The following is a 23,965-nucleotide window of genomic DNA, read 5'->3' as shown; positions in this document are numbered from 1 at the left end:
GTGTTTTCTAAAGTAAGAAAATAATACAATCGACCAATTTTTCAAGAAAATGGACCAATAATAATGACAAATAGTGAACTACAAATTTCTTCCCAATTATAAGAATTATAAAGACAATATTCATTTTTTCAATGGCGTATGGAATCAATTATTTCACTTTTGATAAAATTCACACGAAAAAGAGCCTCTCGCATAACGAGTGAGTCACTGGAACGGATTAAGCTCGTATGAGGGGTTCCACTTTACATGAAATAAAGGGAAAAAACAACTCTCGTATTTGTGCGAAATATTTCGTTCTATTCAATAACGGGATGGTTTTTATTTACAATATTGTTCAATATTTTTTTCTTTTCTTTCTTTAATCTAAACTCGAAATGGGCTGTAATACTTACCAATACCAATTTCCCCCATTCGTCGTCAATTCGTCGAAGTTAAAAAAGAGTTCCAAAAACACAACAACGCTCGCTGAGTACTAGAGTGTGATTTTTATTTATGCTAACTGTTTCGATACAAATTGTAAGCAAAATGTGAGATACATTTTTTAGGGGTTTGTTTGCGGTTTTTGTAAGGGGTTTGTGTTCCATTTTCTCCTGCCGTGTAATGCTGATTGTTAAAAGGATGGAAGGAAGGAGTGAAATGATGGTGGAGGAGCATTATCATCCACCGGCGAGGGAGGGGGCAGAGGATGATTTTTTCAGTTTTTGCAGGCTGCTTGTTTATTTGTGTGTTAGCAGATGGGACTCTTAGGTTTAGGTTGGTTCATTTCGCTCTCACGCTTTGAATTAACATTATCGTTCTCGCACTGTTTGTCTTCGTTACATTCTTTATTATGTTATGTTTAACCTTTATTTCTTTTTTTTTTGTTTACTTATGTTTTATCGCATCGCACTTACTATCTCCCCCATTTACGTTGACATTATTTTGAAAGCGTGTTTTTCTTAAATGTTTTGTTATTAACGTTTTCTGTCGTTCTAAAAGGGTACCGCTGTTCTTTGAAAAGTCGTTTTAATGTGTGTATGTATTGTGAACGTTTGTTGACACTGTGTATGTGAGCCTGTGTATGTACGTGTGCAATAGCATTCACTTGTTTACTGTGAGGAGTTTGACATTGTTAAGATTTATTTTAATATTTACGTTGCCGGATAGTGCTGTGATAAAAAATGTCTTTTCGTTTCGTTTGTTTGTTTGAGGAGACAAAATGGGTTTTTTTTTAATTATGTGATTCAGTTTTTGGATAACGCATTCGAAAGACGCATTATAGACGGTTTACTTAAGTTAAGGTTAACGAAAGCATAACTGTATTACTGCGAAATCTACCAAATGGTAAAAAAAAGGAAAAAGTAACAGTGGAAAAATAATCTCTATGTATCAGTTAGAAACAGCAAAGCTAAGAAAATACAAAAAACAAACAAAAACAGAAAAAACAAAAGAAAAAAAAACGCTTAAAGCTACCATAACATATTTCATAACAGTCTGTACAAGAGAAAGCATAATCTAACAAATCGCTTAGGATAAACAGGATCGAGAAAACCAAAACCGAATCGATACACACGCCGTGTCGTTACATGACCGCTTTTCTTCTACAGACGAACCTATCGCTTTACTGGACACACTTTTCGGAGAGCACGGGTCCTTTTCACTGGGTTTAGTACGTCTTATGTACATTCACTGGTTTGAAGCCGAATGAAGCCTTCTTCCGTAGATGGAAACAGAGAAGGATACTCTTTTTTGTTGTTGTCTTTTTCATCTTTTTTAGTTTTTGTCCATCTTATCTACTTGTTTGTGCCATGCCTTTCTTCTTCTAATTAATATCATTGGGTTTGCCTATTACCTTTTTTTCTGGTTTACACTTTCCTCTCTCAAAGGTCGTTAATTTCATTCATTCGACAGTTTTTTTGTTTTGCTCTTAATTTTGCTTATCACTTTCTAACTTTTGTTCTATGCAAACTTTCTAGTACCAATTTCAATCTAAACTTTCACAATCATTTTCTTCTATTCTAAATCATTCTTGCAACGCACACAACAACACTACACACAATTCATAGTAAATTGAGATTTATCTTCTCCGTTTTTTTTTTTGTAATGCGAAAAAGTACTAACTGCAGGTTGATAACAAAAATATGCAAACATATCCCGAATTTTGTAACAAATGTTACTTGTTTTTGGATGCTATTGAAAACACGTTAGTTGGTGGTTATCAAAGATATTTTCAAAAAGAATGGAACGTTTTAAGATGGTGTCTCGTTCCTACTGTTTGCTTGTAGTTGACAAAATGAAAGTAATGTTTTAAAAAACTTTGTCCCACAGTTTCCGCCCGTTCGTTCTTCATTCAATATTTGCCATCGCGTGCGAGAATAGAATAGGTTCTGCGGTTGCAGGAGGTTTCATTTGGGTTGTTAAAATGTATACGTACTAGAGTAGGTTCTAGTTGCACCTGTTTTTTCACTTTTCACTCAACAAAATTCCAGTTTATTTACTTTTGCCTTATTTGTGCGGTTTTTACTGTTCTAGTGTTCTAGTTTGGGGTTGATTTGGAATCGCTGAAACACAGCGGTATGTTGTTTTTGTTCACTGAGAAAAAAGCTCTCTGTTCACCGATGTTTCTGTCCAGTGCGATGTTTCTACGATGCGCGTACAGAAGGTGTGACACGATGTAAAGACGGTGTCTCCGGCCAAAAGGGTCAATGTAAAAAGGTACGTACCTTTCCGTCGCTTGCCACTCACGCCACGATCGATCGCGTTCTGTTAGGAAAGAACTGCCATTCCTACTTGAGTACACGACAGAGAACAGAGTTTTTTCTGTCTACCACGGTTTTTGGAAGGCGCTGTTCCGTGTGTGTAACTGCTGGAAAGCGAAACCTTTACTGCTTCTCGAGCGAATAGTGGCGGGACTTTTTCCAGAAGCTCTTGAAGAAACCTTTCTTCTTCTGGGTCGTCGGTGTCGTGTGCTGGGACGATTGTTGTGGGAAACTTCGCGAATCGGTCACTGTTGTGAAAAGGGGGGAAAGAAAGTAGTAGAAAATAAAATAACAATTAAACCCAAATTCATGTAATATAAGCTCTCTAAAACAATGCCTACAGTGCTACGGTAGCCAACCTTCAGAGTTGGTAGTTGTTCCTCTACTTTGCCCCCCAGTACACGCCCCAGTAAATGAAACGTGCCTCCACTATATTCACATTCGAACAAATAATGAATAGAAGAAAAAAAATGGCCCAAGAATCTACATCTCACACACAGCATCGCGTTCTTTCACGTTTCGGCGCCACGCAAATGCCAAAGATGAATCCGATGGTCCATGGCTTACGGTGGTTTACATAGGCAACGTAGTAGAAGGTACCAGGCGCGGTACGGCACGTTCGCTTGCCGCCGCTAGAATAAGGCAAATTGGAGTGGGCAAAAACGTGGCCCGATTATTGGTTACAATGTTGCCGCCGTACACAAGCAAATGTCTAACGCGGTGTGTGTACGGTTAGAACACCGATGGCTGTGAGTGAAGAAAAGGGATATTTTCTTTCTGCTCGTAAACGGTGTGCTTTGCAAGCAGCAGTACTAGTCTCTTCCTTCGTCTCTCTTGGGTTCTAATGTGTAATCACATTTAAAGGCAATCGAAAGCGAACGCAAAGTGGACGTTAATTATTTCCCAGGCACGTGCTGCTGCAGCTAGCGTATGCTAGGGTACTGTTGACGAAAGAGCATTGATGGATTGTGCTTCGTATTGTGTTTGGATGTTATTTATTTGATGGCCGATGGCAAACTGTAAATTTGCCTCTCAAGAGACGCGCATGATTTTCAATATGCGGATAAATTGATACAAAAAATAAGAGGATGTATATTAACAGTGCTGTGAATAACCTTGTAAATATTCTATTATTATTTAACAAATTAAAGAATGGAATACTTTATACTACAGCTTTAATGCAAGCTTCAAATCAATTTGAAGGAAACTCCAGATTGAATGCCTTTTTTCTAGTATCCTTAATAAAACTCTCACATTTGGCCTCACGCTGATATCAAAGGAAACACTCACCTAATCTCCGTCATCTTACAACCATATCACCATGAATCATCGATCATACTTGCTGCTTACTCGCTTGCAACACACCTCCTGAGGGCTGCACTTTAGTGTGCACCATTTCGCGAGTGGTCCAATTTCCGCCCATAAGCGAGATTTCCTTCCTATTCTGACCGTAGCCTTCGCCGGTCGGAAAATTCCTCGGCGTAAAGGCACAATTTCAGTCACATCAACAAACGGAAAGGAGTCAGTGGTACCATCAATCATCGCAACATACCAGATGTTAGGCGATGTTAGGGACGAGAGGACACGGGATACAAAAGGAATCGAGGTTAGGCACAGCCAGTGCTGCCCAATCAGGCTTACTTCGCATGGGAAAGCAGCAAAAAAACAGATTCCTCCGGAAACCTACATTTCGTTCACTTTCCGTTTGATATCGAGCGTAACGCCTCACTACGCAAAGCATTCTTGAAGGACTTTTCGCTCTATCGTGGTTTGGCGTGCTGTTACTTTGCAAATGGTGTTTGGCATTCAAAACACGTGGTTACGGCTTCGGTTCGTTGGTCACCGCTAGCAGCAGCAGCAGCAGCAGTAGTAGTAGCAGCAGTAGTAAAAGGTACAACGACGCGCCCTAGCATGCTGCGGGTTTAGCTGCAGTGTCGTCTTCGAAGGTTTTTTTGTGCTCTGTCCGCACAGCATCCATCCCTTGTGGGATTCTGTGATGCTGTGCCGAAAGTGAGCATGCGTCATCATGGTGGGAAGTTCAAAACCGGCATCTTGCGTAGATAAACTCGAGAAGGGAGAAAATCTTTACCATCGAATGGAAGCAAATTGGCAAGACACTTTCGGATGGGTGGAAATGTTAGCAACGACACTAGAAAATCAATTCACTCGTCTGAACATAAATCGATTGAGCATGAATAATATTAGCAGGATATAGAAATGGCTCAAAAAAGGGTACTGCAGCATCGTATGATTAGCTAACACATTTTGAAATGATGGTCATTGGTTTACATGCTACTCAGCACATTCTGTAGTGTTAATCGATTTTGGATGGTACGAGGTGTGAAAAAGAGCGACAATGATGACAAAAAAAAAGAATAACCTATTAGTTATGCAGCTAAAAATGCAGTAACAAAAACGGAGACTTATTTCCTAGTTATCCTGTTCTATGTGGACTCTTATTAATCTGGCATATTTGCTTGCCAAGGCACAAAGTACGTAAAACAAAAATATCTATGACACTTTAAAGACATGGCATGTCAAACATATGGCCCGCGAAAGCTTTCAATACGACCTGACAAGAACTTTGGCAGTTATTTGAATGAAGCAGAATTAGATTGTTTATAAGACAAGATAAACTTGAGAGCTTATTTTTACCCGCTCAGGAGGAAGGTGTCAATCATTTGTCTTAGTGGTACGATTAAAAAAAGAGTGGAGTAAGTTACCGATAAGAACTTCTTTGGTTAGATAGAGCGCAAAGATGGCATGTAGCATGTGTTTTAATAGTTGATTAGTGACGGCACCCTATGGTCGGTCTCCTCATATTTCCACCCATTTTATATTTTTTTGACTTTCTGGACAGTTTGCAAATCATGTATTGAAATACTTTTATCTACACTTAATTGGTTAAGGGCACCCTTAAGCTATGCTTCTTCAAAAATCCGGCGTAGTTTTTTAATCTCAGAAAACCAAGTTACTAAAAAAAAATATATGAACTTTACGAAATCGACTGAAGGTCGGATAGTCTTAGGAACATAATAGCCTATGTTATGCTTGCAAATATGGGCGATGTAGTGCTGTTGTTATGAGCTATTGTTATTAATCATTACCGTTGTCAAAAAGGCTGCATTTGCACTTCGTGAGCCTGACCTAAGTTTTGAACACAAGTTCCAAACAAATATAGAATTTTTATGCTTGGTTTTCCATGAATTTTTTGGATGCAGGTCTGATTTTTCGCACTCCGCGTAGTCGAAAAGAATCGTCATTGATGTGCGAAGACGATATTCTGATACGATTTAAAAAAACAGTTCAGGAAGTCTCAAAATTGGCACACTTATCTTGAGTAGTGCATTAGAATTTTTAAATTTTCGGGCTGCGATGATGGCCACTGAAGGAATAAGTAAATATCATTAACTGCTTTGCCCAATATGATTTCATTTTCATGTTCTCTCAATTCTACATAACCCAAGATTTTTGGTGAAGAATTTGACATGCGACATGGATTTGTTGGAGGTTACGCAAAAATGGTAGATTTTATTTTAGGTCCAATGATAAATCTTTAATGATTTTTGCACCATGTGGTGTAGTGGACTTAAGAGAAACCAACAATTTACCAAAACCAAAAAAGTATTAATATTTGTTGAAAACGAAATGATGGAAAGGACATTACCATACCTTTCCAGTCATTAGTTGTTATTTTTTTATTAATCAAAAGAAATCTCCACAACTATTACACTCTTTCTGACTGTTGAGTTATCTTTTTAAAAATATTTTTTGAATATTTTGAAAACTGGATACTGGAATACTCAAGTTGCGACTACCCACCCGTTCAAATGCGGCCCGTGGGAATGTTTTTAACTGTAAACAGGACCGCGATCCAAAATAAGTTTGACATCACTGTTTTAAAGTATCTTCTGATGTCCGATTTGTGCTATTATATCTCAGACAATCAAGCATGTTCTATTCTTATTATCGAGTCGTGTCGACCTAGAATTGATTAATTTTGTGTGCTAATTTGTACGGAAAAGTTTACGTTGGAGTTCATTTTCTCGACTCGAATCGAATTGAGTTCAGAATAGAATACGCCTGAACGTGAGTTACTCTGCATAAACCTAAACTGGATTATGTTTTGCTAAACCAGTGATTATTGATTCTTAACTAACCTTATTTATATATTTAATATTTAATATTATTATATATTAATTTATATTTAATTTATATTTCTGTAAATTCTGGAAGCTGAATGCAGTTCATGTATTTCTTTAAAATATTTATGTACTAAACGTTCATAATTAAATGGTCCTTTAAACATTAAAGAAACGTTACATTAAATATGTGGGTGTCGTGCTAGATATGCAAACAGCTCAACAAATTGGCCCTTCGAACCGGATTTTTTTCTTCCATTCGTTAACCTACATATGAGTGTGATGACACAGGCGTACTTACTACTACGACGCTCTGCGTGAAAGTTTGTTTAACAGTTACCAAAATTCGATATCGATTGAATTAATTATAGATTTGTAAAGTTTCCATTTCCCACCCGAGAGACCTTGCAGGCGGTCCAAAAATGTACAATTTGCTCCAAATTTCCGATGCACCTATGGTTCCACCTTCAAAATCTCACCCTCTGCTAACAACAAGTACGAAGGCATACAGTGAGTGTACCACATTTCACCACCAACACCAACGCTGAACTGCACACCCCACACACACACACACCCGGTGGCCGCTCATTAATATTACAGCATCAATCTCGATACCGAAATCATATAATTCACGCTCTATTCGCTTCACTACTGCTGTGGTGTGTTCGCTGGTGCATGCACAAGGTTCACAGGTCTTGCACCCGGCCGCTGCGATCTTCGGCGTCGTTGTTGTCGTTTTAGCATGTACACTAGCAGTCGAACTTTCCCTATCCGCCGTCGATAAGTAATTAGCAAAACTAAAATTAAATAGGAAGGCTGTGGGCTGTGGAAGGCATCGAAAAAGGCCTGTGGCACCCCGGAACACACACATACACATTCCGTTATTCGATTCGATTGGCCTGGGAGCATTCGACTGACCGAGCACAGGAGCAACTGACCAGAGCAGCGGCAGCAGCAGAGACAGTGTAGAATAAATAAATATTTCGAACCGAAATAGTTCACTTGGCCTGGCCCCGCGCCGTGTGGCCTCTCCTAAGTACAATCCAGCAACAAAAAAGCGCTATAAATCGTTCAGCGTAATTGAGCTCGGTTGGTTCGCGATCGGTTGGTTCGTTGGTTTGGTTGACTAAGGCTAGGTTTTGCCTCGTTTTGGCGTTTTTACACCGTTTTCTTTAGTAAAGTGCTATGAACCGCTCTTTGGAAGAAGAACGCACTGGAGGAAAATATACCGATACTGCTGATGATGTTGTTGATGATGATGATGCTCGTCGGTTGTTAACGCGCGTGGAGTCTTTTCCCTGTGGAGGCTTCAATTCAATGAACTTATCGTAAAGATTCGTGTGGTGTTGGATTAACAGCGGGAAAGCGGGAAATAGGCAAGGGGGCGACGAACAAAATTCCTCCATACCGTATCATCTCACTGCTAGCCCGCATTGAACCGGAAAAGAAAAGTAATTAAAGCTGGATTCTTCCTTCCACCTTTCAGAGAAAAGCATAAGTGTGGATTTTCGAAGTGGCGGAACAACGCCGCAGTGGTTAAAAACTCTCTTTGAGTGCGGTCGGTTGGTTCTCGCATGTTCTTTAGGAACGCTATCACTTATGATCGGTGTGGTGTTTGTTCTGGCTGTTTTGTTGTTTTTTTGGGAAGGTACTACCGGTTGGATTTTTTGTTGTTGGTTTGGCTTAACTTCTCAGTCTCAGGCCACAAAAGCCGTTTTTTACGGCATTGTTGCGTTCAATATGTGCGCGTAACTGTTTTGTCCGGAGGAGCAACAAAACGCATTGAATGCAGTTTCGGAATCCCGTTTTTAAGGGGGGGTTAATGTTCCAATTTGTTCAATAAATTGTCTAAGCTTGCTTACTAGCAGGTTCTTAGTAGCGCGATACTAGTCTTGAGTTTTGATTTTTGTTCTAGATGGTTTAAGATTGTAATATACGGTCAGAATGATATGAAATAAGTGATTTATTTGTCAATATCTATGGAGTTAAGGAAAATTGCACGACCATCATTGATAAAATGGAGACCGGTGACATTCAACTTACGCAGAAATTCTAGATACGCGGTAACTTGCGGTCGTTTTCAATCCCCATTAATAGTGTATCTCGGAGACAGTCTGTATTTAAATATCTTGTGCTCTGTCAAATGTTCATGAATTTGGTTGGCATTACCAGCCTAACAAACAATGACATGGTCAATTATTCAATCATTGTCTCTCTTTTTATTAAATAAAATCTCTTTTTAATAAAACTTCATGTTTCCGCAGCACCGTACAAATATTTTGAGCTCGCAGGAGGCACAACAAAGACGGAAAGGCACAATAACAAGAACATGCTAATGCCTGCAGCCATATTCTGAGCTTGAAGAAGCTCACCATGCTTCAAACGTGTTCCACAGCATCAAGCATCAAAATGGCAAAATATTGTCTTTCCTTTCGTACACCAGCGCATAAAGCATAAAGCAAAATTGGAAAATATTTCCCTACGCCTCCGACGTTCGCTTCATCGTGTGATCCTCCAAATCAAACAACACAATTTGTGCCTTCCACGCAAATTCCTATCCTAGCCCAGGGGAACGTGGTCGGGTGGACTAGAAGGAAAACGACTCAACTGGCATTTTTCAATTTTTCTCCAAATAAAATGTAGCTCCACCAGCGAGCTGGCAATGAGAGAATAAAACAAAACTCTGCCAAACATTTTGTGTCGTAAAAATGGTCCACTTCAACTTCAGCTTCGATCGACATTCGAGCGCCCACGGGGCGCACTAAGCCACACGAGCGAAGAAGAGAGGAGGAAGCTACTGTTTATGGAAAAGTCGTGTACGAAACGCGCCGTGAAAAGTGAATTTGTATTGTAGCGAAGAGGGCTGCTGTGAGGACCGAAGGACCAACAACAAAAGCATCCTCTTGCCCGATTGAGGAGCGATGTAATTGAACGGTCAACCGTTTCTGGTGCGGCTGTTGGTAGAGGATTCCACTTGGGGCAGCATGGCGAAGAAGCCGCACAAGAAATGGTTTCCTTGTGGGTTGGTTGGCGGGGAGCAGCGTGTACCTTCATCGGAAATGAATATTAATATTTCTTGTGGAAATGCGCTCGACCTTAATTACACGGTTGACATTTCGTTTCGCGAGAATGAGGCAGAGAAGGGAAGAACGTTGTAGTTATTGAGGGGTTGTTAATTGTTTGAAATTTTTGAATTCCACTATGAAAACAAATTAGCAGAAAAGGCGTTTGGTCGCTTATTAAACCCCAACCACCGCCCCCGGGAGTGACAAATATTGATTTAGGATGGGAAGTACAAAAAAAATTGAAATTGAGGTCACTGAAAAATATAAAACAAAAAATCCTTCCTGTTTGTCCTCCGAGTCACACGCTTCAAATCACTCTTCAAGGAACATATTTGCGACCGACCCCCGCGCGCCATTACATTGCTGTGTTCCCACATTGCAACATTTATTTTCATTCTACGCCAAAGTGCATCGGGGGCTGCACACAGTTCTTTGTCGTTGCGGTTGCAAATCCGTACGATCTGTGTCACCCAGACCCCACCTACGGAGGAAGCGATAATTTTTCCACTCCCCCCCCCCCCCGTCGCTACCCCTTAACATTTCCCTCTTCTTTTCTTTGGCACCCCCCATTCCAGTGTGAGTGTGTTATTTATAGCTGCGCCAGCCAGTGGAGCTGAAATCGAAATCGCCCTGTGCGCCCACGAAAAAGGCCCGTGTTGCATGATGCGATGATGGGGGTTGAAGATTCAGAACGTACACACGCGTTCACAGGGAGAAGTGCATTGGCAGAGTCTTACAGACACACACACACACACACACACATACAGCTTCAGTTTGGTGGAGAAATTGGTTTCGAAGGGGTATGCGATTGAATTGGGATGTACTGCAGTTCAAGTTTTTGGGTTGTGCTGAAGGAGTGATGTTTGGAAGTGGAGTGTGCATCGAGAGAAACAGTTGTAAAACAGTTACGGGAACTAACGTACCTGTATTGAAGGGTTGTCTACATTTTGGGCTATTTTATGGTTTATCGTGAAGTTTCGGTCAGATGAGTGCATCTTTCTATTGGTGCTATAATTGATCACAAATATGATTTATTTACTTTAAAGGGCCTTTTTCCCAAACAATTTTGAGGTTCTTGAAAGATCTAATTTTGGGTTTAATGTAGTGTAGTTTTACTTTATACCATTATACCTACTACACGCCAAAACTGTAACTCAACACTAACTCGCCTCTGTGCCTTTGCCCACGTTCAAACAAACAGCTTAAATTTGTTGAATTAGTTCTTAACTGTACCTTCCTCTTAACATGTTAATACACTTAATCTTTGCTATACACCAACAGCTTGAAATATGGCCAACACATGGAAGCGATGATTTGCCAGCATCTTCCTTCCACTTGCAATAACATACAAGCGGAAAGTGCACTGCAATCCAAAACTCTCCCACAAATCAAAACAATTTTGAGCTCATTAAGAACGGAAAACACAGCGCAAAACGACGTCGACCGTGCCAAACTCTAACGAGAGCAGAGGCTGATACAGAGCACAAGCAAACGCGGGTGCATACAAACACACACACATATGGAGTGTGCATACGATTAGGTATGCAAACAAAATATGTTTCCTTTGGCAACACAGTGCCTTGCTTTGCGTATGACAAAATTGCAAAACCCGGTTGCTGCGTTAGCAGTGGTCGTACCCAAACCGCTCCACCTCTGGTACCGGTGGTGGAAAAATCATTAGGAAAAATTGACAACCATCACCGGGAGTGGTTGCCCGATGACGACACAAACCCTGGCACGCGATACCCGGGGTGGTGTAGTGTAGTGATCCGGTAGAGTGTGTGGAAGTAAATTCTACTCCACGTCGATGGCGTCAGCGCTTTCTGCGCAGCAGCAGCGCAGCATCATCATCTTCGTCATCGCCATCCTCAGCTTCACGCAATTGTATGCGCAGGAAAGGAGGAAAAACAGGCGGCAGCCACAGCTTCATGGGAGCAGCGCGTTTTGCTGCTAGGCAGACGAGCGTGTACGGCAATATATACATGTTGCGACCGGCAACATATGGTTTCGATTCTGGGCCCCGCTTGTTTGTACCCACGAGTGCCCCACCGGCGAGGGACGATGGGAGGAAAAACCGCATGACTCACTACACAGTGGCGAGGAAACCCACGTGAGTCACTAAAAGAAGAGCAAGACGGCCACGGTTGTCTGAGGAGCAGATGTGGATTTTCATCATGAAAGGGTTTAAGGCTAGAATCGAGATAGTGGGTAGTAAACTAACAACCAAGTTGTTGTGTTGTCCAATGTGTTTATACTGCACTGTATAGTAGAAGCTGTTTTAGACAAATTTACTTCAAAGTTTGTGAAAAATAAAACCCTGATCCCCTCTTTTTTAATCACATTTGCGTGAGCTCGTTCGTTTTTGCACGATTGGATGAATATTTAACACGTCGGTTGTGTATTGCACAAATCCCACGGGAAACAGCTTCTGCCCTGGGTGGACAAGTTTAATTTGCATTCGAAATGAAAATCCCATGTTTACAACCGTGTGTGTATTTTTCAATCGAGCAATAAAGTAGCGAGAGAGAGAGAGAGAGAGAGAGAGAGAGAGAGAGAGAAAGAGCAGGAAGAGTGAGTGTTGGACAGTGTTTGCAAATTGTATATAATCAAAGAATAACATTCTTTCGATGTAGCTGTAAAAATGTGATTTACTTTAATCGGTATACAACTCACACAAAAATGATTGCACTCTAAAGGGGCTTTTTATCGCAAAATGGAATTGTAGTACGTGGATTTTTTGTCCAACTCATGAATCTAACGGTTCTGACATTGAACATCTGAAAACAGTGTATCTCGAACATCTGCGTAGGTGGCATATCGTCATTTTGAACCAAAATGCTTGTCGTAAATGGATAATTAATGGATAGTTGTTAAACTAGTTTTATAAAATAATTGATACAGAAAATCAAAAAGTTATTTACGTTTACATACAAAAATGAAATTTTATTCCGATGGCTATAGAAAAAAACTAAGACAGATAATTGCTCTTTATAAACAACCTTTGAAAGGTATTTCTTTAAACTTACTAGCAAAACTAAATCCTATGATTTATTTAAAAAAATTCACCATGGTGAACAAAGTCATGCATGCAAGTACGGGCATATTTTTAAGTTCTATCTTCGATTTTTTTAAATTCCTCTTCAGTTTTCGCGTCTCACAAATTGTTGGAGTAGAGCTTTTACATCATGTTGATCAAGAAGAGTTCTATGGGACGCAGCTGGGGATGTTGACCCGACTCGCGGACTAGGGTGTCACATCGAAATTCCGCGGCGAAAATCGCCTAAAATGATCGCTTTGCGTTTTGGTGTCTTTGCTTGCAGCATCGAAAACAGTGGACGCGATTCCAATTAACGATTTTGCTAATGCAAACGTCAATTTCACTAACTTTTAACTACTTTTGTTGCTTTTATTTTTTATTGGAAATTTATTTTCTTTTGCGAGTTCATATGCCATATCAATGCAATTGGCTCCAAGAACCATCCAATTTGGAATCCCACGTAGCTTCAATTTTGCGTTTAATCAAGATCCGAGTAACTCGGAAACAGACTGAAACTTTTTCTTGGATTAGCAGAATTTGGGGCAAGTGTGCCATAGGGACAGAGAGCCACCAAGCATTTTTTCCATACAAACTTTTGTTAAATGATCAATTGTGTATACAGTTGGTTGCGTTCCAATGACTAGGTATATTGTTTCGAACTGATTTATGTTGAGTTTCAAAATTGAGCAGAAAATTATAGTTTTTTAATCAAACCAAAAAAGCTCTCAATTCATGGGAACAATCAACTGAAAAAATATTTATACCCCCGTAAAGCTGAGAAATCGTGACATTTTTGTGGGGTTAGTTGAAAAAAGGTTCTTTTTGTCACTGAAAAATCCAATTTCATAAAAGTTACAACTTTTGGGACAAAAGAGCCACCTCTATTTCATAGTCATATTTTTAAAATGCTTCAAAAATAGTGCTGTTTGCACTTTTTTCAAGCGAAACTTACTTACAAGTGAGGAAATAGATGTAAAATGGTTATGAGATTTAAATCGGCTTTTGATAAACACGTTTTAGTGAGTTATGAAATACTTAAGGTTGCACACTTGCCCCAAATTCCGCTACTTGGTTCACAATCCCGAAAGACCCAATATATAATATATCACAAAGGACCTGATTGGCACTGTTCATCTGCGTCGTAAAATGATTCTAGAAAATGATGTATTTGATACGATAAAACCGTTACACCAAGGCAATCGAGTACAGCATTTTGCTATCCAACATTTCTGCTGAATGCCTTGGAGCTATTTCATCCAAGTCGATTCCCAACCCAACATACACTTACATCTCAGAAATGTCTTTCTCACCAGACGCGACAACATAAACGATAACCACACTTCAAACTCAATTCATTCCATCCACCACCAATAACTAGCCAGCATGGGAACAAGCAGCATCGTTCGTTTCTGATCACATTTGCATCCACCGTAGTAGCTACAGCAAAAAAAGAGAGAGAAACCCTCCAAAACTCATTCCGATCATCGTCCGCGTTTGGTGTGAAATTTGTGGAAAGTTTCCTTGTCCCAACATTCATTCCAAAAGACTTTGGTCCTTCCAGACACACAAGACATACCATTCGAATGTGCGAGAGTCAAGTTTTCCTTGAGTGGAAAATGTTCATCTTACCCGGTTGGGAAACATACACCATCATCATCATCATCATCATCACCACCAAGTGCCATTGAACTCAAATGACCTCCCTTTTGTTGGGTGGAGGTGTCGAGATGAAAAAAGGAAGAAAAGCTTCATTCGGAGAATGGATGGAAAAAGCTCCTTCTGTGGCAGACTGAGCCGGCCAGACGAAAAAGTCATCGACGGCAAAAGCAACGCAAGACCGCGGGGAAGGCAAAAAAAAACACACTGGGAAAGGTCGTTGGAATCCGGGCCTCGGGTTGTTGCGTTGCAACTGTTGTAGCCGTGGTGCAAAAGGACAGAAGCAAAAGTGAGAAGAAAGCACGAGAATGTGCAAGGATACAAATGTTTCCACTCGTCTGGCCATTTCCGTTCGGCCACACACCACCTGTGTTGGGAGGGTGGGTGGATGTAGTGACGCGAGAAAAACAAAGCAAAAACTCATCCCGATAGTGTTAATTTTTAATACACACACTCTCTCTCTCTCTCGCAGACGGACGGTGGTGGGTGGGAGCTGTCTGATGCTTGATACGAAGGCATGACTTTTCCCTTTCGAGTGAAATAACTTTCACCTATTTTTAACGCTACCACATCATTACCAGCTAGCATTATGTTGAATGGCGTGTTAAACCACCGGCCGGGAATGTGAATGTGTGGTCTGGATCCCCATCAACGCGTGGATATAATTTCTGGGCGCGGCGTCCAGAAAATTACTTTTCACAAAATAACAGACATCGACCTGTCTCTCACACAACGCGCGGCGCTGTGCATTGGGCAATGCAATCGATTGCAGTAGTGAGTGCATCGATGGTGTGCAGCCGAGAGAGAGAGAGAGTTCTCTCGCTGTTGCAGACTCCCGGAGAGTCCGGAAAATTGGCCCGCTCGTGTGTGTGTGTGTGTCTGCCGAGGAGGACGTGCTATGTACAGCGGCCGTCCCGCGTCAATGGCACAGTTTGCCGGCCGGCATAGGTACTACATACACGCCAGACGGCACTGTAACGGTGCCACTGAACACATAAACCTAACCCGGGTGGAGTGTCCCGAAACGCAACAGCACACATACAAACATTCCCAGGACCCACCCAACACACCCACCTAAAAGGACGAACGATGGAGCATCGTGCGAGTGTGTGCAACACGGCAGACGCGAGATATGCGCATCCTTCTTCCCCCCTGGATGGATGGATGATGTTGGCAGAACTGGTGCAGTTCATCGTCTTCTTAACGGTTATGGTGCAGTTTGTTGTGTTGAGCTGTTTTGTATGCACTGCTACGCTTCCGACAGACGACGACGACGACGACGACGACGACGGACGACGCGTTTAGGATGTGGGGGACTTTTAAAATGAATCATAATGCTAAAGCTGTCACGTTGTGATGCACATTCTCCACACTATGGAGAGCTGATGATTGCAAAATCTACCGGAAGTTTTCGGAAGCTTCCGTTTTTCTTAACACCCTATGGGTAAAGACAGTAGTAGTAAATGTCACGATGTGTCGGAAAGTGGAAGCTGTTTTAATTTTAGTGAACCACCCCATTGACAGCTGTCTGTTTCGATGGGCTATAATTAAGTTAGCCATTTGCTTAAACAAACAAAAGCAACAACAATCTGCAGACGCTTTATCATCATGCCTGCTCGCCTGTACCACTTTTTAAAAGGAACTTGTGCAGCACAAAATGGGGAGATGGGTGCGTGAGTTGGTTGGTTGGGTTGGCTCCGTCGGTGGTGGTGCTGGTGGAGTCTACTACTACTCAGCAAGATGTCGATTTTCGATAAGCTTCCGGGCGAAGGGAATCATATTGCGAAACCGTATCGCCAACGCCACCCGACGCATATGCACACGCTGTCTGCCCGTCCCTCCCCGTTCCCTGCCCCGTGGCGATAAGGATACTGCTCTTATCGCTAACAACACACGGTGTTGCTGCTGCTGGTGGTGGTGATGGTAGTGGCACAAATGGCATCCGGCGCGGAGCGCGAGATTGTGTGTATCGAGTGAAAAAATTGATACCGAGTTGTGTGGCGATGGAGGTGGCCAGGTTGTGTTTGGTGTGGAGAGAGTGATTCACGCCATTCACACAGCATGTCGTACGTGCGCATCTAACTAACTACTAATCGAACACACCATTTCCTCTCCGTGCCTTCGGTCGGTGGAATTTTGTTCTTTTTCCCATTCACCCCTCCGGTTCCTAAGCGATAAGACATGGGCGTGGGCCGGGATTTTGATTCTGCATTCAGCTGCGAGTGTGTGTGTGTGTGTGTGTTGTTGCGAAAGTATGGTAAAAAGGTTTCCTAGCGATGGTTTGTTCTTGTTGTTGATGGGCCTTTCATCGAGTGATGTGTTGTTAGTCGAGAATGTGTTGCCATAATTAGGCGCATTCTATTCTTGTAAGCACGATTCCATTTTAACATTTAATTCTCTCAAAACTACCCTAGATAATCAATAAGTCACTGAAAGCCAAGCCCACTAGTGGTACAGGCAGGCCTTGACCGACCGACAGCGGTTGTTGTGTCAAAGAAGAAGAACATGAGAAAATAGTGTCGGAAATCCGGTTCGAAGGACCAAATTCTAACCCTCAATTTACCGTGAATTTAGCCTAATTTTGATCAAAAGCTTATTGTTTGTGCAAATAAATTTTGTGCAATTTATTACTTACACACATTGCACATTGCTCTTTATGTACTAAAGCAGAATGAATCAGTAAACAGTAACGATTGCTTCGAACAGGCGAGCAGATATTTGGGATCAGATTCTATTTCTGTCCGCTTTACCTCACCCTTATCTATACCGGGGTTCTTGCTTATCTTGCTTTGTTGATAAGAACAATAAGTGCAAGTAGACAAACCGCAAAAGTCGCGATGCCGATCGATATTCATAAAAAAATCCTCGAATATTTTGTTAAATTTAATTGACATTGCAATTCCCGCATTGGCGAAGTAGCATAGAACTTCAAAGCTATATTTCCTTTCACTCAACTAAGTCATATTGGTTGCCTCCGGTGATAATGGGAGAGTGGATGGTTCAATGCAAGAAAAAACAAATCCCACCATACAATTAGTATTGCGCCAAATGATGCGCATCGCATCGCGGAACAACAGGCTGTATAAAAAAAATTGGGTAGAAGTAATCGAAAACAACCATGAGGTCACTCACCATCGGAACCGGGCGAACGTTGCAGGAAGACGGATGACGAATCACGGTGATGCTGTTGCTGCTGCTGCTGCTGATAGTGGTAGTGTTGCGGATGTTGCGAATGATGATGCGGTTGATGGTGTTGCTGCTGATGCTGCTCCTTGTCCTTTTTCGATTCCTTATCCTTTGTTCCGGAATTGCCTGCAGAACCGGCGTTGGATGGAAAGAATTGTGATGGGGATATAACAAATAGGAAAAAATCATATCAATATTGGTTGGCAAACGGATGGAAAGAGGACGAAGTAGATGATGATTAGCTTGCGGGGCAGGAAGGAGGATGGTTACGATACGAGATGGGTACAGAGTGAAGGGTGTTCCAATGAGGTCTGAACGGTAATGTGTGCGAGGGATGGAAGGGTGCCAGATTTCCGGTGTAGTTGTAATGAGAGTCCCACCAATGAGAGTTAGACAAAAAGGAAGTGGTGTCGGGTGTTACTTCTTGTCTTTTCGTTTGATTTGTTGTAAAAACAGAAACATAAATGTAACAAAAGGTCAACAAAAGTTAAGGGTGTGTGTGTGGGTGGGCGAGAGTGTTACAAACTGATAAACTCTATGATAAGATGAACAGAAAGCAGAAAGCACAGCACGAGTGCACAACAGCTCATTCTACTGGGTGCACAGTGTTGACCCATAGAAACCGATAAAGAAGAGCATTATCTACAAAGGAAGAGGGGGCAAAACAACAGTAACAAAAATCACCACTGCTTCCTTCCAAAACTTAATCCCGCTGCACCCGCTGTCAATCAAAGCACTACTCATGGTAGCTCTCGGCAGGGTCAAAAGAGAGCATTTTTATAGGCTGCATTTGTTGCGCAGGCTGCTAAATGGATGCTAATTTTCATCGGTTTTATTTTATTTGAAAGCTTTTTTGTGCTTCTGGATTGCAGTCATGCGTTGGCAGCGTTGGTCACTTTATCAAGGACGGACTTGGGACGGGGTTTTTTTGGAGGAATGCTCTTTGTTTTTGTGTGTGCAGCGAACGGGAATGCATCCATGAGGATTTCACTGCCGCTGGCCTTATTTGATAAGGAGTGATTGCGAGTGTGGGCCCGATCATTTTTTTCTTCTTTGTAGCCCTCTGTCTCGTGCGTTTAATGTGGCTTCAATATAAAAACATACAGACAAACACACACACGCTGGTGGTATAATGTTTGATGCTCGAAATAAAAAGCTGTATTTGCAAACCAGTATTGCATGTGTCAAGATTGGCGGGTGGGTGATTAAAGCATACGAGCATGAAGTGTGCGCTATGATAGAGCAGGAATTTCAAGTATGAGGCTCAATAAAAACCAACCTCTTCTTTTGGGATAGAATATGGCCTTATGAGCTTATAGGATGTGCCTGGTGTACTTGCACACTATCATCATACAGCCGGTATTTATGGCGTTTCGTGTGGCACGCTCTTGGCGTAGTGAGAGTGAGGTGTGGTCTTCAGTAGATCGCCATAATTCACATTTCCGCAAACCCACAAGCACGAAGAACGGCGTGTTGGGATTGAAAATCGACCCCCTAAAGCGTGTACTTTGTGGTAGTAGGTAGAGTTTCTAAATATTAGTCCCGTTTGCCACAGCACTGTACAAAGAACCGAGAGGAATTTGTGTCAGCGTTTGTGATAAACGGAAACACACATTTTCACATTTTCTTCTTGTGCCTCAACCCAAAGCCCATCAAAACCTGTGCAGTCTCTCTCTTTTTCACTTTTAGCCAAAATTTCTCTCCATCTATTGAATAATAAATGAGCCTGACAGTAAAACAAACTTCTAAATTGATCCATGCCCATTTCACCCGGATCCGTTGTTGGGGAAAGGGAAGATGGTAGATGGGTGGTGATTTTTTTTTATTTGGCCGCTAGCAAGTAAACAATCTCATCAAGAGCATTAAGGCCGGTTGGGAGAATTTATTTCGGGGCGCCCTTTTTATTCGGTGTAAGCGGGGCGCCCCTCCAACGCCAAAACTTCTTCTCCGAGGCTTCGCGATTTGTGGTTAAAGTATGTACACCACAACTGTGCCCACCCGTTGGTGGTCGGCAGCTGCCGTTCCAATGCGTTGCTAGTAACCACGAGTGGTAGTAGAGAAGATGGAGAATCCCTTACCGAGGATCCCTTTAATCGAAAAGTTTTTTTGGCTCTTCTTTTTAACCTATCAACAACATGAAGACGAAGGCAGTAAAGTTCTTTCCACACTTTTGGGTGGGTGTGTTATTTTGTTCACTTGTGCCAGTAAGTGTACGCGCCATTTCACCCAAATGGATAAGAATTTCGATTAACTATTGGGATCTGAAGCAAAGCGTTGCGTTCTCGTGCGTTTGGAGCAACAAGAGGGCCCCATTTCGCAATTGGCCATATACGTCGCTGGCACTCACGTTCAATACGATCCTGTTGCTTTGTCTGGGATGGAAATAAACCAAACCCTCCACACCCCACCCTGCTCTCACCCGAGGATAAGGTTTTATGGGGATAAGAATGTCTGATGAGAGGACGCAACAACTTTGGGGTGGGTTTTTTTCCATTCGCTGTCTTGTAACACAAAGAAAAAGGGAACGGGAATCAAAGTCCTCCCTGTTCTCTTTTGTAAGTAACACACGCACACACACTCACACATTCACGCCTATATATGTGTGCGTGTGAGAGTGAAGCATCCGTCGCAGTTCGCAGTCGCATCTCCGGGTTCAACACGGAACACGGAAGGAAGGCACGCTGGATGTTAGCTGTCAAGATGTACCGGGACTTTGGGTTGCCGGAACAGTTTGCCCTTGCCGGGACGACGCTGCCGCCGAGTGCGCGCGCACTATTGCGAAATGCTGCCGGTATAAACAGGGCTGGTTCACCCAAGGAGAGTTTCCGCAGAGCGCGAAAAGGGGTCGTAGAAGGACTCCGGAACAAACGGGATAGGTTCCGGCGATGTGTGTATTGTCATGTTTTAATGTTTCACCCGGTGTGGGGTGGAGTGTTGGGCGTTAATTCCTTACTGTGTACAGTCGGTCCAGGGGCGTCGAACGATGTTGAACTTAGAACACACACACATGTATAACACTCTACTGCGGACGTTTTGATAGTCATCCGTGGGTGAGAATGTATGTGAAGGGCATGAGGCGTAAGTAGAGCCGGGGGGGATCAAATATAACCGCAATTTAGCGTCTTTCCCAAAACTGTCCTCGTGAAAAAATGTCCTTTTTGAAACGTCCTTACCGCACCACGACGGGTAGTTTGAATAGAATCCCTGTTGCTGTATACGTTTCATGCCAGTAAAGTAAAAGGGAAACGTTGGAAATGGCTCAATGAAATTATTTGGACGACGTTGAAAGGGGAAAATTTGAGCCTTTGTACGTGGAAAAGGGATAACACAAATAAACAAAAGCAACCGAACAAACAAACATGGGGTGCTCTCCCGGCCTGTACACGTGCTGTGGCGGCTAAAGGCTGTGCGTTTGTATATGTAAGGAAATCTCTCTCTCCTATTTGGAGAGGATTAATCCTTTGCTAGTCAATATACCAACACACACTCACATACACTTGTACTGTGTGAAAGAAACAGGAGCGGCTCTCACTAATACACAAACAAACAATCCTCTCGCCGTCGCTGAGTGGATACGGCATCGTCCTAGCTTCGTAGGTTCCTTGGATGTTGAAGTGAAAATCAATATCCTTTCCGGCAAGCGCTCACACACATTGAAACGGTGTGCCACTCGCCCTTCCGTGTGCAAGGCACCAATACACTAGCCTACTGGTTGATGTACCGGTTTTTCTCCGTTTGCTTGTAGTGGTTGTATTAAAGTTAATGCTAATATCATTACTCTCCCCCCACACTCTGGTGACCTATCGGGGCCATTATCCTGCTTGGGAGCTTGGGTGGAGTATTGCTTTGATTCTCGTTTTTATGTGTTTGTGTGTGTGTGTGTGTGTGTGTTTGTGCTATTATCATTCACATCCTTCCCCATCTGGGTGGTGATATTTCCGGTATCTAAATCCACACACACACACACACGCGTACAGAAACAAACGGATATTCTCCCGCCTGTGTATAGGACGTCTCTCGCCTTGTCATACACCCATACACACAGAGCATGGTGACTCTGCTCAGGGTGATTGAGTTTTCCACCACCCTCGGTGCGGTGGATTTTCTTTGTTTCCGGTTGCACGCCGCCGCCCTGTATGCTCCCGTTGCCAATAGCGATGGCTTTTCTGGGTGGGATCTCTCCCTGTGTATCGAACAGAGTCCTTTTATCCCAGTCACCACCAACTCATGCCACCCCTGGCTAAATGTTCGTCGGATTAACCGGATGGACCACATTGATAAATGGAAATTAATGGAATCAAACCTCGAATCCAACGTGTTTCTCCTTAAACTGGGTGTTTTCACCAATGGCTAGACGAGAAACGTACAACAAAAAAAGATTGTACAAGACGCTTTACTAAAACTTAAACCCAGCCATCCAATAAACACGAGAAGCTGCTGTAAAGAGATGGCATCAAACGCGGAGCGGGTTTCTTAAGCTTCCCAATCGGTATCAATTGTTGGGAAGATTATAGTGAAGGGATTTTCAAAATGCTTCGCCGCACCAACCCGGCTGGGATACATTGCGTGTCCGGATGCCATCATTTCAAACAGCGCCATCGCATTGCGCGTTCGGGAGAATTGGTGTGACGTTAGTGTGGGTACTAAAAAGTAGGACATAATTGTTCAACAAAGGCGTACACAACACCGTGGTGCTACTGCTGTTGCTGTTGGTGTGAAAATTTCAAGATGAAGCCATTAAAAACATGGAGCAAAAGTTTGATGTGGTGTTTTTTCACCATCTCTCCATACAGGAGTTACAAAACATTCCCGTATTCCTCTTTCCGGCTCGATTGTCACCTAAATTCTAAATCACCTTATCCCCTATTTTCCTGGATGGTCGGTAGAAAGTGTACCTTACTTCTTGTATCCTGCCTGCCTGTCTGACTGACTGGGGAATACAAGAAATGGGTATTTCCGGGACGTTTGAATTTCATTAACACCATTTGCATTATGGGCAAGGAATGTCGGGTCTCCAGTGGTTCGTGCTGTTGAACCATTAACGGAAAAGGATGCGGAGCGCTCAGTGCAGAAAGGTGTTTGTTTTGGGGACGTTTTAGGCAATAAAAATAAATATAAAGAAATTCATTCCACAATTGAGTGTTGGCAAAATTTTGGAGCTGTTTTGGTTTGTTCAAATTGTTTCTGAATTTTGTAAGTTTTCTTATCTCGTCTGACGTGGAAACACGGTCCTTATATACGACAAAGGGTACAGATTGGAATCAGGCTTCGGACTTTGCTTTGGAGGCTTCAAACGTCTTTATTCTGCACGTTGACACGATCTGATTATAATTCTTGGCAACTTGCTGAACAAGAAGCCAAAAATACGCATTCCCACGTGATATTACATCACCCCCAGCAGCGAGAATCACGACCTTTTGCTGCTGCTCACGATCATTCATAATTTGCCAAAATTAATTCAAGTGTTTTGTGCAAGCATCCGGATTGAGCGATAAATATGTGCGCCACAATCTTTAATCCAATTCCTAACCGTGATACCATTGGACGCACACATCGCTGACAAGGATGATGGATTAGGGGATTTGCAAGAAAGAGCATCGTAGCGTTGTAACAATGTTGTCGCAAAAGACAAATATTTTACAGATTGAAAAGAACACGCATGTGGGTGATTGTTTGTAGAGCTGAAGTGTAATTTTTTGGAGCATTTCGGTTGATTCTATAAATCACACGATTCAGCACCAAGCGCGCAACATTGCGTCCCTAGGGGTCTCCCTTAGGGACAAACGGGGGAGAAAGGAGAAAAAAACATCTGCTCACCAGTCAGATAGCCTGGAGGCCGCCACGCAAATTCCCCATAGAAGCAACCATGCAGACCACGTCTTGGAATCGTGCAAGAGACACAGCAAACAAAAGTAACAAGAGTAAACATTTCTCCGTCTCCATCGGAGCTTGTACCGGAATTTGCGTTGGTTCGGAATTGGCGTGAAGTAAACATGGGGTCTCTCGCTCTCTCTCTCTCTTTTCGTACTCTTTTTTTCTGTTCCCTCCGGGAGACGATTTTATCAAAGTAACGAAATGCGTCCGCCGATCGCAAATCGCCCCAATAAGAGCGAAGATGGTGGAGAGTGCGAGAAAGAGTCT

At 42.4% G+C, this 23,965-nt stretch overlaps 1 protein-coding gene across 7 annotated transcripts in view; it reads right to left on the bottom strand.

Moving 5' to 3' along the window:
* Positions 1–461: 461 nt before the first annotated feature.
* The window catches only part of LOC120902875 (mucin-5AC), a 159,138-nt gene continuing 135,634 nt past the window's right edge, over positions 462–23,965 (bottom strand). For all 7 annotated transcript variants that reach the window (XM_040311940.1, XM_040311938.1, XM_040311944.1 and 4 more), the window contains 2 exons: positions 17,771–17,950; positions 462–2,986 (listed from right to left, as the gene is read on the bottom strand). In XM_040311940.1, coding sequence (XP_040167874.1) covers positions 2,862–2,986; positions 17,771–17,950 — 305 coding nt within the window. In that variant the 3' untranslated portion in view covers positions 462–2,861. The remainder of the gene's footprint in view (positions 2,987–17,770; positions 17,951–23,965) is intronic.

Source organism: Anopheles arabiensis, chromosome 3 (genome assembly GCF_016920715.1).
Source record: "Anopheles arabiensis isolate DONGOLA chromosome 3, AaraD3, whole genome shotgun sequence".
In the NCBI taxonomy this organism is placed as follows: Eukaryota; Metazoa; Arthropoda; class Insecta; order Diptera; family Culicidae; genus Anopheles; species Anopheles arabiensis.
The sequence above is the reverse complement of the archived record's forward strand: the minus strand, read 5'-3'. Positions and strand labels throughout refer to the sequence as shown.